This window comes from Micropterus salmoides, unplaced genomic scaffold, assembly GCF_014851395.1.
Source record: "Micropterus salmoides isolate LMB-PRFRI ecotype aquatic unplaced genomic scaffold, ASM1485139v1 Ms_hic_scaffold_22, whole genome shotgun sequence".
In the NCBI taxonomy this organism is placed as follows: domain Eukaryota; kingdom Metazoa; phylum Chordata; class Actinopteri; order Centrarchiformes; family Centrarchidae; genus Micropterus; species Micropterus salmoides.
The window spans coordinates 3,423,721-3,441,577 of NW_024041373.1; the positions used below are offsets into that span (position 1 = coordinate 3,423,721).

At 43.6% G+C, this 17,857-nt stretch overlaps 1 protein-coding gene across 1 annotated transcript in view; it reads left to right on the forward strand.

The window, feature by feature from the left end:
- Positions 1 to 7,980: 7,980 nt before the first annotated feature.
- LOC119917406 (inactive pancreatic lipase-related protein 1-like) overlaps positions 7,981 to 17,857 on the forward strand; it is a 66,129-nt gene continuing 56,252 nt past the window's right edge. The window contains exons 1-3 of the mRNA XM_038737723.1: positions 7,981 to 8,003; positions 8,089 to 8,140; positions 13,923 to 14,074. Of these exons, the coding sequence (XP_038593651.1) occupies positions 8,089 to 8,140; positions 13,923 to 14,074 (204 nt within the window). The 5' untranslated portion in view covers positions 7,981 to 8,003. The remainder of the gene's footprint in view (positions 8,004 to 8,088; positions 8,141 to 13,922; positions 14,075 to 17,857) is intronic.

Here is a 17,857-nt window from a genome sequence, read left to right on the forward strand (position 1 = left end):
AAAACAGGGCTACTAGTAGTAGACTGACGCCATCCTGGCGGACCCACTCCAGAACCCCCGGGAGCAGAGCGACTGGGGGAAAGGCATACAGGCACAGCCTCGGCCACGTCTGCACCATGGCATCCAGCCCTAGCGGGGCTGGGGGCGAGAGGGAGAACCACAGGGGACAGTGCGCCGTCTCTCGGGACGCAAACAAGTCCACGTATATGGGGCCGAACTCTTCGCATAATAACTCCACCACCTGGGGGTGGAGTCTCCATTCCCCGGGCCTCAGCCCCTGTCTCGACAGCAGGTCTGCTCCTTGATTCTGGGTCCCAGGGATGTACATCGCTCTGAGGGACAGCAGTCTCTGCTGGGACCACAGGAGGATCTAATGTGCCTGTTTGTATAAAGGGCGCAAGCGCAGACCCCCCTGGTGATTCAAACATGCCACCACTGCCGTATTGTCGGTTCTGACAAGGATGTGGCGACCGCGGAGGGCGGGCAGAAAACTCCTCAGAGCTCTGAAAACCGCCAACATTTCCAGGCAATTTATGTGCCAAGAGAAATGACGCTCCTCCCAGGAGCCTCTCGCGAAGCGGCCGTCCATGACCGCGCCCCATCCTGTGAGTGAGGCGTCTGTCGAAATAATTGTTCAGCGACAGATCGTTCCCAACACGGGACCTTGGCACAAGAACCAAGATTTCCTCCATACAGACAGGGAACGAAGGCACCCGCTCGTAACCCGTATCAGATGGAGCGGATTTCCCCTCGGGGAGAATCCCTTGGATTTTAGCCACCACTGCAGGGCTCTCATGTGCAGTAGCCCGGAAGGTATTATACTGGACGCTGCTGCCATGAGACCCAACACCCTCTGAAAGTGTTGTACAGTGACTAACTGTACTCCGGTCACTGTGGACAAAATGGACTCGATGCATGCGGGAGACAGGTGGGTCTGCATCGTCGTCGAGTCCCACACCACCCCTAGGAACGTAGTCCTTTGGGCGGGCGTCAGCACGCTCTTCTTCGCGTTGAGCCGCAGCCCCAAACGCTGAAGGTGGGCGAGGACGACATCTCGATGCCGAACCGCTAACTCTCGAGACTGGGCCAGGACGAGCCAGTCGTCAATGTAGTTCAGTATGTGGATGCCCTGGAGCCTTAACGGAGCCAGAGCAGCATCCATGCATTTGGTGAACGTGCGGGGAGATAGTGCTAGGCTGAACGGAAGAACCCGATACTGGTAAGCCGTGCCCCGAAGGCGAACCTCAGGAACTTCCTGTGAGCGGGATGGATGGAGATGTGGAAATAAGCGTCTTGCAGATCTATTGTGACAAACCAATCCTCGGACTAGATGTGACTGATGATTGCGAGGATGGTAAGCATCCTGAACCTGAATCTCCTCAGAGATTGGTTCAGGGACCGCAGATCCAAAATCGGACGCAATCCTCCATCCTTCTTGGGAACCAGGAAGTATCGACTGTAGAAGCCGGCTTCTCTGACTGGCGGGGAAATGACTTCTATGGCCCCTTTCTTTAGCAGAGAGTGGACTTCCTGTCATAACACCTGGCTCCGTTCTGCGTGTACTGCACTCCCGACCATCCAGGAGAATCTAGGGGAGCGAACCCAGAACTGCAGCCTGTAGCCATCTACTGCTGTGCGCAGGACCCACGGGGAAATGTTCGCGAGGCTTTGCCAAGTTTCCGCAAAATTCGCCAAGGGGACCAGCCCCTTGGAAAAAGGCCTCAGCCGTTCCGGCACCCTTGGCGATCTCGCGTTGCGATCCCCAGGATCGGAGCTGCCGCGAAGCCTCAGCGACCGCGGGGCCTGTGCCACGGGGGGAGCGCATCCAACCATCCTCTAGAACAAGAGCCGCTCGAGACCTCAGCACCCTCAGGGCAGGGCCTCGCAATGGTAGCAGGCAGCCCCCTCGAGAGCTGCCTGGGCGTGCAACATCCCCATAGTGTCGTCACCAACGGGCCCCAGTGTTGCTGACCACGTTGTCTGACACACAGTGTTGCAGGCGCACATACTGTGGTCTGCCTGCCTCACTCCCTGGCCCTGGAAGAAGAAAGCTGTTTGTTTGTTTGTTTGTTTCCAATCTGTATAGCACATTTGCTTTTTTATACATGTTTTTAATCAAATCATATGTTTTTCCTTCATTGCCTTTTTCAAGTAGCCTCTAGAAAAGGCCCTCGTCTTTTTTTGAAGTCAACGAAACAGGCTTTCTTTTCTTTATGTTTAATTCTTGATCAATTGAAGTCTGGAGGGTAAATATATGATCTGTTGTGCGGCAATTTGGCATTTATGCAAAATATTGTGGTTATCAAGGAAATTGACAAGACGTTCAGAGACACATATTCTCGGTAGTTATTTGGATGTATTTTATCTCTGGATTTATGAATTGGGGTTATTAAACCTTTGTTCCAGATGTCTGGAAAAGTGCTAGTTCTGTTACTGGGTAATCTAGAGGGTTTTGGTTGTGTCTGCAACATGTTGCCTTCAGAGTTAGGTAGGTAGGTAGATTTATTTTATTTAGATTTATTTGTCACATTACAACAGGTTGTAAAGTGAAATTGAGTTTGTAACTCTCTTCTGCTTCGTAGCAGACAATATAAAGTAATATAGAAGCAATTATTAAAATGGTAAACAGAAATAAACTATATTCAATAACTGTAAAGGGCGGGTTCAGTTATTCATACCATATAATCATGCCTCCTGAATCTCTAACTTGGGTGATGGAATAATAATCTCAATCTAGCTGTGAGGATGACCAGTGGAAACATCTTCTCTGCACCATGTTACAATGATGTCAGTGAGTCTTTTAATTCTCTATAAAAATTGTAATATCTGCTTTTTAAACCAAAATCTGATGATTTATTGTAAACGATTTCTTCCTTTATGATAGCTTTACGATTATGTTATATTATTGTCATCCGCCCTGATTGATGAAGATTTGTGAAGGAGATAAAGTGCCAGCATACAACGAGTGAACGCATGGCAAGTCAACACCAAATCTGGATACTTTCTGTCTGGGGATATATCCTAACTAGACCTACAGAGATTCACTTAGTGTCCATATAAGATTATTCACCAATCTGTACATATGTGAAGAGTCTATAGGGTATTGGTTCAAATCAAGACAAAGTCTGTCATTTAAACCACAGAGAGCCAGTCAGTCTGTCCATCCATCCATCCATCATCAACTGCTTATCCTGCGTACAGGGTCGCGGGGGGCTGGAGCCAATCCCAGCTGGCATCGGGCGAAAGGCGGGGTACACCCTGGACAGGTCGCCAGTCCATCGCAGGGCCTAGTCAGTCTGTAATGAAACAAAATAAAGATAATCTAGTAAGAGATGTGATTGGGTAATATAGAAAATAAACCAATGGGTCGCTGCCTTTCCCTGCTTTATGGGCTGGTCCTTGGCCCATTTAAATAATAAAATTAATAATTTAAATGATATCGGCCCACTGGGCAAATTTCCAGTATTTCAGCTCTGGTTGGGAGTAAGAACGTGATGATTGAATAAGGGCAACTTTGCTACCAATGTGTGTTTTGTGTATAATTGTCATGCAAGGATTATACCTACTTTCTAGATTGCATGAATGTTCTTATTTTGCTTTTATTGTTATGCTACTGCATCTCTACAAAAACATTCATGTCATTCATTGGTATGATCTGATCATCCAATTATTTCATTCAACCGGGCAAATAAAAAACAGAATAATGGGTCAGGCACTCACTTCTTTATCTACTTAAAGTGAGGTCTGAACACTAGTATATTTACTTGCTCTCTAATGCCATCTACTGGACATGTCCAATAACTGAAGAAAAACAAATGACTGGTGTCAATATCCATTCCATTCACATTCAGTTTAATTAGCAGATGCTTTGATCCAAAGTGACTTACAATTATTCCATAATTATTCCATTCCAACATGTCAATACAACACCAAAAAATACAGGGCAACACTTTACACTATTTTAACATTTATAAGCAGTATAAAGCATATAATAGATATATGTGCTTATAACTTGTGTTTGTAACTAGATCTAAGTGTTTATTAATGAACTATAACTCCTCCTGTGGGCACCCTGCCGTATGAACAGATGACATGACAGATGATTGACGTCATAGTAAAACACAGTTGTAATAATATAAATGTGTTTTCTTAGGAGAAGTTATAAGTGTTAACAAATACTGTATATTAATAAGCACTTAAAATGTACTTATATCTGTTTATAAGTACATTATGGTGTCTTATAAACAATTTCCTAAAAGTTTAGATGCTGCTTTTAAATGCTAAATAGTGGAACCTAAAGTAAAGTGTTACCCAATACAGTAGTTTATTGGACAGTCACAGGGGGACTGTCAACCTTTCTCCTGCTGTGGACACAGAGATCCAGACCCATTATCATTACAATCAAATTCAATTCGCTATAAAACAGGAAGTTGTTATAAATTCAGTCTACATGCTCAGTTCTACATCATGTCAGGTCGAGGAGAGGGGGTTGCAATGCTTTACAATGACAAATGGAAAGTGTCCACTGTCACTATCCCTGCCGCTAATTCATTCGAATCTAGTATATTCCTGCAATGGGGCAGTCCCTACCATATTAGCCACCCAAGTCTCTAATAATTAGGGATGAGGGGAGGGGATGAGGGGAGGAGGATTGGACTGGAAAAAGGCCTCAGCCGTTCTGGCACCCTCGGCGATCTCGCGTTGCGATCCCCAGGATCGGAGCCGCCGCGAAGCCTCAGCGACCGCGGGGCCTGTGCCACCATCCTCTAGAACAAGAGCCGCTCGAGACCTCAGCACCCTCAGGGGCAGGGCCTCGCAATGGTCGCAGCACGACCGTGCGAGGTCCCTATTGAATTTGTAAAGATTATATATATTTAGGGCCCAAGCACAACCGTGTGAGGTCCCTATAGAATTTGTAAAGATTATAAAAATTAGCCCCTCGTTCACGTTCAACCTACATGCAAGAAATTTTCTGGGGACATGTATCATATCAAGACGCACAAAAAAGCCTCAAGAACCCATACCCTAAACTCAACAGGAAGTCGGCCATTTTGAATTTTACGGCCATTTTTGGATAATTTACACACTTCGTACTTTAACGAACTCCTCCTAGGGATTTAGTCGGATCGACGTCAAATTTCTGCTGCGCCTTCTAAAAGCATTGACGATGAAAAGTTGAGCTATTTGCGAGTTTTCGTCAATGGGCGTGTCCGTGGCGTCGATGATTCGCCATGAAACAGGAAGTTGTTGTAACTTCAGTGTACATGCTCACATCTGGACCAAACTGTACATGTAGGATGAGAGTCCCGCCCTGAACACATGTACATGCCGACATTCACCCACAGTCATAGCGCCACCTGCTGGCAACAGGAAGTGACCTTTAACTAAGCAGCCCCCGCCGCACGTTTCACCTACGTGCACAAATTTTCTGTGGTACGTGTATCTTGTCCAGACGCACAAAAAAGTCTCTTTGAGCCATAGCCTAAACCCAACAGGAAGTCAGCCACTTTGAATTTTACAGCCATTTTTGGATGATTTACACGCTCCGTACTTTAACGAACTCCTCCTAGGGATTTAGTCCGATCGACTTCAAATTTGTGCTGTGCCTTCTAAAGGCATTGAAGATGAAAAGTTGTGCTATTTACGAGTTTTCGTCAATGGGCGTGTCCGTGGCGTGGCGTCAAAGATCAACTCTTCGCCATGACACAGGAAGTTGTTGTAACTTCAGTGTACATGCTCACATCTGCACCAAACTGTACATGTAGGATGAGAGTCCCACCCTGAACACATGTACATGCTGACATTCACCCACAGTCATAGCGCCACCTGCTGGCAACAGGAAGTGACTTTTAACGAAGCAGCCCCCGCCGCACGTTTCACCTACGTGCACGAATTTTCTGTGGTACGTGTATCTTGTCGAGACGCACAAAAAAGACTCTTGGAGCCATAGCCTAAAGTCAACAGGAAGTCGGCCATTTTGAATTTTACGGCCATTTTTGGATGATTTACACACTCCGTACTTTAACGAACTCCTCCTAGGGATTTAGTCCGATCGACTTCAAATTTGTGCTGTGCCTTCTAAAGGCATTGAAGATGAAAAGTTGTGCTATTTACGAGTTTTCGTCAATGGGCGTGTCCGTGGCGTGGCGTCAAAGATCAACTCTTCGCCATGACACAGGAAGTTGTTGTAACTTCAGTGTACATGCTCACATCTGCACCAAACTGTACATGTAGGATGAGAGTCCCACCCTGAACACATGTACATGCTGACATTCACCCACAGTCATAGCGCCACCTGCTGGCAACAGGAAGTGACTTTTAACGAAGCAGCCCCCGCCGCACGTTTCACCTACGTGCACGAATTTTCTGTGGTACGTGTATCTTGTCGAGACGCACAAAAAAGACTCTTGGAGCCATAGCCTAAAGTCAACAGGAAGTCGGCCATTTTGAATTTTACGGCCATTTTTGGATGATTTACACACTCCGTACTTTAACGAACTCCTCCTAGGGATTTAGTCCGACCGACTTCAAATTTGTGCTGTGCCTTCTAAAGGCATTGAATATGAAAAGCTGTGCTATTTGCGAGTTTTCGTCAATGGGCGTGTCCGTGGCGTGGCGTCAAAGATCAACTCTTCGCCATGACACAGGAAGTTGTTGTAACTTCAGTGTATATGCTCACATCTGCACCAAACTGTACATGTAGGATGAGAGTCCCGCCCTGAACACATGTACATGCTGACATTCACCCACAGTCATAGCGCCACCTGCTGGCAACAGGAAGTGACCTTTAACGAAGCAGCCCCCGCCGCACGTTTCACCTACGTGCACGAATTTTCTTTGGTACGTGTATCTTGTCCAGACGCACAAAAAGCCTCTTGGAGCGATGCCCTAAAACCAACAGGAAGTCGGCCATTTTGAATTTTACGGCCATTTTTGGATGATTTACACACTTCGTACTTTAACGAACTCCTCCTAGGGATTTAGTCCGACCGACTTCAAATTTGTGCTGTGCCTTCTAAAGGCATTGAATATGAAAAGCTGTGCTATTTGCGAGTTTTCGGCGATGGGCATGTCCGTGGCGTGGCGTCAAACTTCAGTGTACATGCTCACATCTAAACCAAACTTTACGTGCTTGATAACTCTCCCACCCCGCAGACATCTACACGCCAATACCGACTTATATTCATAGCGGCAAGTGCTATGTAGCTCCACATAGGGGACACAGGAAGTGACATATAACACCTTCATGCGGTGTCGGAACTGCGTAGCAAATTCACAGCCGCATCGGCAGAGCTCCAGAATGTCTACAATTGCGAGGGCCCACCCAACGCTGCTTGCAACTTTAATTTTGTTTTTTCTGTTGAAGTAAAAATAACTACAAAAAGTGATTTATTAATTCTTCAATGCAATGCAATTCAGTCAGTACACAAACAGTATTTTCCATTCCCAGATGGGATTACTATATAATGTGTATTTTGAAATGACCATGTCATCCAGGTAAAACTCTATTTTCCAACTGTGCAGGTAGATCTGCGAATTTTAGAATATGTTACATAACTGAAAATATCATCTGAAAATATCAAAACTGTGAAATGTCTTTCCTTGTTTTCAGAGTTTATGTTGTCCTATGTGGTGATTATATTCATACCAGGTTCACCCTGAGTGTGACTTTGTGCTCTCTATGCTGAATTTGTGTTGTACATTATTTCACATGATTCCTACCTGCTGCTGATACAAAATAGACCTGTGATTATGAAATCTTGTTGACCAAAGATTTCTACAGCACATAGAAAAATGTTTGTGTCTCCAGATCTACTGACATATATTTTTAACAGCAGTTGGGGGCACCAAGCACACATGTAACTAATAAGTGACCTGTTTTTGACCTTACACTCTTACATGTCATCTGTGTGTTTCCCACTGCTACGTGGGCAAAACGGCATCTGGTTGGAGTATTTAAGGCAGTGCCAATGTAGCTCACTACCTTCTTGTCTGGCTTCAAGGTAAGTACACAATATGACCCCGTTCATATCTTTATTTCACTTACACTCTACAGCCCAAAATTCTCATGGGACTTTATGTCCACAGATGGCACAGGTGTGGACTTTGGGTCTGCTCTACCTCATTGGTGCATCATATAGTAAGTTGACTTTAATTTTTGGATTCAGTTTTACTGAAATGGCAAAAGTAAGGGAACAGCTGGCATGTTTTCTTAATTTGATTTCAAGCTGCTAGTGATTTTCTACATGTGAGACCCTTAACATACAGGTTTCCTGTTTTGTTTCTCTCTAAGTAACTTTACCTTTGTTAAGGTCATCTTATTCCATCATGTCTGACAGTATGTGTGTATCAGCTATACGATGTTTAGTGAACACATGTACATGTACTGTGAGTGAAATATTCAGACCATGGACATTGTTAGGTCTATTTTAGGAGGGCAAAGAGAAGCAAGAATATTGATATATACAAATAATACAAATAAAATTAGTATTTACTGGCTTAAAATAATCGTTCTGGTTGTTTCTTCTGCTTCACAATTTAAATCCGCCAAGCTGACAAGCAACGTAACTACAAACACACACACACACACACACACGGAGATGAAGATTGATTCAGCATAGTGAATGATACAGTGTGAGACTGTAAGTTGTTCTTAGTTACTGTTACTTGCTAAACTTTGGCTACGTTTACTTGAGGTAAAGAAAAGGGGATATTTTAGTTGGCTATGAAAAACAGTGTAGGTAGTGTGAACGCCATTAATATTACCCATCTCTAGTAGCCTATTTCAAAACAATGTCTGCCCCCACAGAATGTTGTTTTCAGTGAAAACTAAATGTCATAGTGTCCCTGTTAATGCTATTGTGCCGGTATATCCTTCAATTCATTGACCAGATGGATATTGAAGTTATTTTAGGAGAGAGAGAAATGTGAGATTGGCAGGGCACCTGATTCTGAGGTCAGTAGTGTTCTACTACAGATTTGTAGTGGTCTACAGGTCAGTGGTGGTCTAAAGGTCAGCAGTGGTCTATATGTGTGGTGTTTTGTTTCTTACAACAGGCAATTGTTGGCAGGTCTAGGCACCAAGGCAGAGCCTAAACTAAATTATTCCATGATATTTATTATATTTGTTATATTCTGACCCACTTAACTTTCTGCATTTATTGGCTGTAATAAATTGAATATGAAGATGTTACCTTAATGGGTAGGCTATCCATAGGCATATACCCACAGATATACACACAGGAAAATATAATAAAATAAAATAATAATAATAATAATCTTTATTTGTAGAGCACTTTTCAAAAACAAGTTACAAAGTACTTTAACAAGTGTAAAGATAATAATACCCAAAAGACAATAATACAAAAACAATACAAGATAAAAGTGTGAAAACATTGAAAAGACTAAAATACACGTTTAAGATAAATATAAAATTAGTAAAATAGAATAAAATAAAAGGGATAAAATAAAGTCAAATAAGATCGGGAAAGGCTCTCCTATAAAAGTATGTTTTAAGAAGGGACTTAAAAGAGTTCACTGACTCAGCTGACCTGATTTCCTCGGGCAGGCTGTTCCAAAAGCAATCATACAAACATGCATCCATATAGTAATCATTACTCCAAATATTTTATTCCTTCCACCACCAGGATATTAAATTCAGACAGTAGCCTCTTTGAATAAGTGTGGGGCAGCTGTGGCTCAGGAGGTAGAGCGGGTTGCCTGTTAATCGGAAGGTTGGCGATTCAATCCCCCTGCATGTTGAAGGGTAAGATACTGAACCCCGAATTGCCTCTGGCGGCTCTTCTGCCAGTGTATGAATATGTGTGAATGTTCATTTCTGTTGAATGTGTGTGAAAGCGCTTTGAGTGGTCGAAAAGACTAGAAAGGTGCTATAGTACGGAGCATTTAAATAGAATCTTTATCAACAGCTTACATGATAAAGTATTGTATGGCTTGTATCTAAGCCAAACCAAAAAATCACACTCTGATTTAACCAATCTACAGTGCAGTAACAATAATTTGTGTAACTAGAATGGGTATTTACTAAAGTAAATAAGTGTGTCTGCTGTTAGCTGTGAATGCTACCGCTGCTGAAAAGTACTGCTACATCAGCAATTTTTTAAAGGCTCAGGATCTATCGACAGAAATACATGTTGAATACTTACGTTAGCAGAAGAAGTAGTATATTTTCAACCATTAGATGGTGGATGAGAATGTAAGCCATAATATTGACTTGCATCAACATGCTGTTCAGTTAGCTCAGTTGGTAAGGCACAGGACTCACAACCAAAGGGTGGAGTATTTGACATGACAACTTTTTTTTCCTCTCTCTTCAACAAATGGATTCTGCAGCGAATGTTTGTCACATTACAGCATGTGCTGCACTGTAGGGGAATCACGTTTTCTGACGGCTCTTTCAGAGGTGTGTCAAGCAGGCTACAGACTCTTTTAATGTTGTTCAGAATTTTTCAAAGTGAAAGCTCCATTACTGCATTACAGTAAACAAGCTACTCACACTTTAATTTTGCAGGCAAAACCACTAAAAAGGAAAAACTTTCTGCTGTCTCAGAAGAAACACCTTTTGTGCAGTTGTCAACCACCGTAACTGTCCTATGCTCTTTCAAAGGTTAGGGGGCAGTGGTGGACTGGATAGATGGTTGCAACACTTGCCACTAGATGCCACTAAATGTTACACTCTGAACCTTTAAATCCTATAGCGCTACCTACAGGTAAAAGAATCACATGCTACAGACTAATTCAGTTGAATATTAAAGCACAAATCAGCATTGGACGGGCCCTCACACATGAAGTGCGTCAGATAGTGTTGCTCTGAATTGTCACTGACACTGCACAAAATACTTAAGTCAATCTTCTGTATCCTCTATGTGGTGCAAAGGAGCACCACAATACTTCCTGTTGTCAGTAGCGCTACGGCTATAACTGAATTTTGGCATTTAGATATGTTGGGGCGGGACCATTATCAATAACATAAAGTTTGGTACAGATGTAAGCATGTACAATTAAGTTATAACAAATTCCTGTTTTGTGGCGAATTATTGATATTCCACTCCACGCCACGGGCACCGCCCATCGACCAAATTGCACCATTTGTACAACGTGTAATCATTGATAGGATAAGACTGCACGTGAAAATGTTTAAGTCAATCCGTCTAATTCTCTAGGAGGAGTTCATTAAAGTGCGGAGTATGTAAATCGCCAAATATGACAGTTAAATCCAATATGGCCAACTTCCTGTTGGTTGTTGACCTGCCTGGATTGGCTCCAGCCCCCCTGTAACCCTGTATGCAGGATAAGCGGTTGACGATGGATGGACACACACAAACACACATATGCTTTAATTACTTGTTTAATGAAATGTATGGGGTTGATTGTTCTTATGTAGTTTGTATGATGCTTTGCCAATCTTGTTGTTATACATTCATGCCAATAAAGCTAATTTGAATTTGATAGCATTTAGAAAGACTTAAAACATACAAATTTAAAAAAACCACAGCAAGTCAGTGGGAACTGAACTCCACACAGGTGTTTGAAGTCGAATGCAATTATCACTGCTGCCGGAAGTGGGATTCAACCTGCACTCTAAACAAGTGAGCAATAGAGGGAGACATCTGAAGAAGCCACAATTTGATCATTAGTTGATGGAAAAGTGCACTTGCTTATCATTTTAAGTTAGGAGACATCTTTAGTTTGTTATAATTAAGTTCAAACACCATACAAGTAAAAGCAATTATCACTGCAGACGAATTTGAACCCACAACCGGAATAAGAGGTGCTGTTCTAGAGAGTGATGCCTAACCAATTGAGCCTGCTTGTAATGATACAATTTGATGCTTTTTTGATACAAAAAGTGTATTTGCTTAAAAAAAAGCTTTTCAGCTCTCATTTTGGTATTTTAGTTAAAGCTTGAGTAGCTGAGCATAAAAATATACATTATGTGTCAACACTCCAAACAGGAAGGAAGATATAGAAAGTTAAAGAATTGGTAACAGGGTGGGAACTCAGGGTGCAGTTACAACAGGGAGTGAATGAGACTGTGACTTACCTATGAATTAAGGTTCAGAGCTACAAAACTAAACCTCCACTGAGCAAGATTTTGCAATTTTGAGGGAGAAAAGGCATGTGGCTACATTTTGTGCCTTTTTTGTGCTTATGAAAATAAATATATGCAACTGGCAGCAGTTTACAAAAAAATTGCGGTCTAACAAATCCTCCTCTCCGCACTCTAAATGATCACATGGCACACTGATGAAGTCTGCTAAAACCCTTCACTTTGGAAGGACATAGCTCCAAAACTAAACATTTTGAAAGATCAACATCTTTTCTGCAACTTACAGCTCAAATGGAATCTGTAGCTGCACATATGCCAGAGCATTTTGCTCTTAAAGTTGAGTAGGTTGGAAGAAAGTTGAGCATCTGCTCCCATTGAAACCCATTCCTTTTTAAATGCATAAAAATGTTAATATCAAATCAACCATTACAGATATCAGCAACACAGGTAATAGCATAAATCTGAACAGGATGTATATTTTGAAGTTGGAACGAAGTTTCTAGGACAAACGCTGCAGGAGAAGATAGATGCCAAAGACATGGTGAAATAAAGAATAATAAACAGTGTAGATATACTATACTTCTTGATTTCTGTTCTGCAATAAATGTATGGAGGAAAAATGATTCAGATTATTTTAACACTACATGAATGCACCGCTCACCCCTCCCTTTCCAAGCGCCTAGGAGAAGCTACAGTGGCCAACACGCTGTGCTCTTGTGCTAAATAATATGTGTAGGCCTCCATGTGTCGAAAATTCACCCCTTTCCTTATTTCTAACAAAACAGTTGACTACTACTACTAACTTTACATGTTCTTCTTCTTCTTGTACGTATTCAACCTAGGGAAAAAACGTGCTCTGTACAGCCGTTTGTCCATTTCGGCTACCGTAGAAACATGGCGGCGCAACATGGCAACGTCTATGTAAGAGGACCCATGGTGGATAGAAATGGCTCATTTGAAGTAATAAAAACATAATGGTTCTTTTTGTAAGGTGTTTATACACCAATGAAAACATAGTTATGGATATTATATTGCATTTCTGTCAATAGATCCTCCCAAATTTTACACACTGAACCTTTAAAACTGGGGTAGGCAACGTTGGAGAGACAGCTAGATTTTGAAAGTGTCCAACTGAAAGCCACTTCCAGGCTGAATGAAATGATTGGCTGTGCTTATTACAGTCCTGCGACAGCCACAGGTACTAGATCTCTTTTGTTTTGTGTCAGAGCCTTGATTTATTGATTGCTGTAGGGAGATGTAAGAGAACAAACAGAACAAAACCTAACTCTTCTGAAATTGATTGCTACCTTATCTTTTACATGCTTACAGCTATCATCAGGATTTTGGAGTGTTTTGTACATGTGAACGTATCCTGCTTTCATAAACCTGGATATACCGTTATTCTGCTTTCATGAACATGACTATGCCAGCTGGAATACTCCAATAGAAACTCAAATTAAATATGAGCTAGTCAATCAAACTAAAAATGTGATGATGGTCAGGATGCTGAGATACAAGTCTGACAGTGGTAATATGACATTTTTTGACTGTTTAGACTTCCTATTGTACATAATACTACTACTACTACTACTGCTAATAATAATAATACTATAAATACATTGTTTGCGTCCTTTATTTAAGGTTCATCTGTCATTTCTTTCTGTAAGGTCTGTGAATGATATTTCCAGCCTAGAAAGCTTCAAAACGTCATTAATTGAAGGGTTCATGTGTTTTGTCTGTGTTGCCAGTATGATACCAGTATGATATCAACACTGCATGAATATCATTGTGAAATTCTGTCCACATGGAAGCGTGAGGGTTTATCTTCGTGGTGTGTTCTCGATGTCCACAGCGGCTGAGGTCTGTTTTAATGAACTGGGCTGCTTTGATGACCTTCCTCCCTGGGGGGGAACTGCTCAGAGACCAGCCTCGGTCCTACCCTGGCACCCTGAGAAGATTGGCACCCGCTTCCTCCTCTTTACCCAGAAGAACCGTTACTACCAGGCAGGAGGTTTTATTTTATTTTGCTTGGTAACAGCTGACAAGAAGCTGTTGTGTCTCACCACTGATGTGTAAACCATGTGTATCCATTGTAGAAATGCAAGTAAATCAAATTAAGAATAGGTTCACATTTTTGAAAGTCTATTTTAGAATTAAAGGGTGCTTTCACACCTGTAGTTCGGTTCATTTGTTCTGGACCAAGTGAAAAAAAATTATACTGTTGCATTTTAGTTCTGGTTCGGTTCATGTTCACACTGCAGTTTTACAAACAAACCAAGATAAGTAACCATGATGTCATACAGACTTACAGGTAACTTGTTGATTGGACAGCTTTGGCGATTGTCATCCTGCATCATCAGGACCCATGTGGGGAAATCAAACTCCGGTGACTGACAGAAGTTAATGCAGCACTTTAGAGGGTGGCTTAGAGGTAGAGCAGGCTGCCCGTTTATCGGAAGGTCAGCGGCAAGATACCCCAAATTGCCCCGAATGCTTCTGATGTGTATCGCAGATTGACCGCATAGCCTGTTATGAATAATAATGTAAAAACAGAACATGTACAATAATAATAATGAAGCTTATTAGCCTATAGTATCGCTGTCAGGAATGTTTTATGAACTTCATGAACTGACAGGTTAAAAGAAGTACTACTTGCCCTCCTTTTTTAACATACAGGTGCTGGTCATATAATTAGAATATCATCAAAAAGTTGATTTATTTCAGTAATTCCATTCAAAAAGTGAAACTTGTATAATGTATACATTCATTCCACACAGACTGATATATTTCAAGTGTTCATTCCTTTTCATTTTTATGATTATAACTGACAACTAATGAAAACCCCAAAATCAGTATCTCAGAAAATTAGAATATTGTGAAAAGGTTCAATATCGAAGACACCTGGTGCCACACTCTAATCAGCTAATTAACTCAAAACACCTGCAAAGGCCTTGAAATGGTCTCTCAGTCTAGTTCTCTAGGCTACACAATCATGGGGAAGACTGCTGACTTGACAGCTGTCCAAAAGACGACCATTGACACCTTGCACAAGGAGGGCAAGACACAAAAGGTCATTGCTAAAGAAGTTGGCTGTTCACAGAGTTCTGTGTCCAAGCACATTAATAGAGAGAGAGGTGAAGGGAAGGAAAAGATGTGGTAGAAAAAAGTGTACAAGCAATAGGGATAACTGCACCCTGGAGAGGATTGTGAAACAAAACCCATTCAGAAATGTGGGGGAGATTCACAAAGAGTGGACTGCAGCTGGAGTCAGTGCTTCAAGAAGCACCACGCACAGACGTATGCAAGACATGGGTCGCATTCCTTGTGTCAAGCCACTCTTGAACAAGACACAGCCTCAGAAGCGTCTCGCCTGGGCTAAAGACAAAATGGACTGTACTGCTGCTGAGTGGTCCAAAGTTATGTTCTCTGATGAAAGTAAATTTTGCATTTCCTTTGGAAATCAAGGTCCCAGAGTCTGGAGGAAGAGAGGAGAGGCACAGAATCCACGTTGCTTGAAGTCCAGTGTAAAGTTTCCACAGTCAGTGATGGTTTGGGGTGCCATGTCATCTGCTGGTGTTGGTCCACTGTGTTTTCTGAGGTCCAAGGTCAACGCAGCCGTCTACCAGGAAGTTTTAGAGCACTTCATGCTTCCTGCTGCTGACCAACTTTATGGAGATGCAGATTTAATTTTCCAACAGGACTTGGCACCTGCACACAGTGCCAAAGCTACCAGTACCTGGTTTAAGGACCATGGTATCCCTGTTCTTAATTGGCCAGCAAACTCGTCTGACCTTAACCCTATAGAAAATCTATGGGGTATTGTGAAGAGGAAGATGCGATATGCCAGACCCAACAATGTAGAAGAGCTGAAGGCCACTATCAGAGCAACCTGGGCTCTCATAACACCTGAGCAGTGCCACAGACTGATGGACTCCATGCCACGCCGCATTGCTGCAGTAATTCTGGCAAAAGGAGCCCCAACTAAGTATTTAGTGCTGTACATGCTCATACTTTTCATGTTCATACTTTTCAGTTGGCCAACATTTCTAAAAATCCTTTTTTTGTATTGGTCTTAAGTAATATTCAAATTTTCTGAGATACTGAATTTGTGATTTTCATTAATTTTAATCATCACAATTAAATGAAATAAACATTTGAAATATATCAGTCTGTGTGTAATGAATGAATATAATATCCAAGTTTCACTTTTTGAATGGAATTACTGAAATAAATCAACTTTTTGATGATATTATAATTATATTATAATCATTACACACACACACACACACACACACACACACCATCCATCCATCATCAACCGCTTATCCTGTGTATAGGGTCACAAGAGGGCTGGAGCCAATCCCAGCTAACACCGGGCAAAAGGCGGCAGGACGGCGATGGCTGAAGAGAGATGAGCTCAGCCCTCGTCTAGCTCCTACCGCCGGAGCCAGAAGCGAAGCGTTGCTTCCCGTAGTCCCCCTCAACAAAACCGGGACGTGAGGCGGCACTCTCGCCCACAGCCCCCCGAGAGGCTGACCGAGGTCCCCTCCCTTGTGGTGGCTCAGACAACAGGCGCTGTTTTCCCGCCGTCTTGGCACTCGGGACACGCTAACCGCCAGCGAGCTCTCACCAGTCTGCCCGCCTCGAGGGGTTGCAGCTGAAAAACGATCGGGCTCACACACCGTGGGTCGCCGGTGAGTTTTCCCTGGCGGTCCTCTGCTTCAGGGTACCACCGGAGACCTACGCACAGGGTTACGAGCAGGTTCCCTGTCAGTATGGAGGAAGCCTTGGTTCCTGTCCCAGGGTCCTGTGTTGGGAGCGTCATGTCGCCGAACAATTATTTCGACAGACGCCTCACTCGCGGGGTGGGGCACGGTCATGGACAGCCGCTTTGCGAGAGGCTCCTGGCAGGATCATCATTTCTCTTGGCACATAAATTGCCTGGAAATGTTGGCGGTTTTCAGCGCTCTGAGGAGTTTTCTGCCCGCTCCCCGCGGTTGCCACGTCCTTGTCAGGACCGACAACACGGTGGTGATGGCCTATTTGAATCACCAGGGGGGTCTGCGCTCACGCCCGTGGCACATCAGATCCTCCTGTGGTCCCGGCAGAGACTGCTGTCACTCAGAGCGACATACGTCCCTGGGACCCAGAATCAGGGAGCAGACCTGCTGTCGAGTTATTATGCGAAAGGTCGGCCCCATAGACGTGGACTTGTTTGCGTCTCGAGAGACTACACACTGTCCCCTGTGGTTCTCCCTCTCTAGGGCTGGATGCCATGATGCAGACGTGGCCGAGGCTGCGCCTGTATGCCTTTCCCCCAGTCGCTCTGCTCCCGGGCGTTCTGGAGCGGGTCCGTCAGGACGGTGTCAGTCTACTGCTGGTAGCCACGTTTTGGCCGGCCATTGCTCCTCGAGGGCCTGCCATGGCAGGTCCCCTGAGGAGGGACCTGCTGTCTCACGTGGAGGGCCAGGCCTTTCACCCTTACCGCCCTGTGGAGACCTTGGTTCTGGCCCCTGAGGGGGCCCAGTTCCTGGAGGCGGGCCTGACGGCGGGAACAGTCGAGATGCTGCTCAGCTCCAGAGCCCTGTCCACGAGAAGGACGTACGGCCTGAAGTTGAATGTGTTTGACACCTGGAGACCGGGAGACTTCATCTGTATTGAGTATTTACACTCTGAGGTCCTCCCGGTGGAGGAAAGCAGACCAGTTGCTGGTGTGCTTCTAAACACACGATCAGCAACTGGATTGTTCAGACTATTTCTCTGGCCTATCGGGTGCGCGGGTTACCT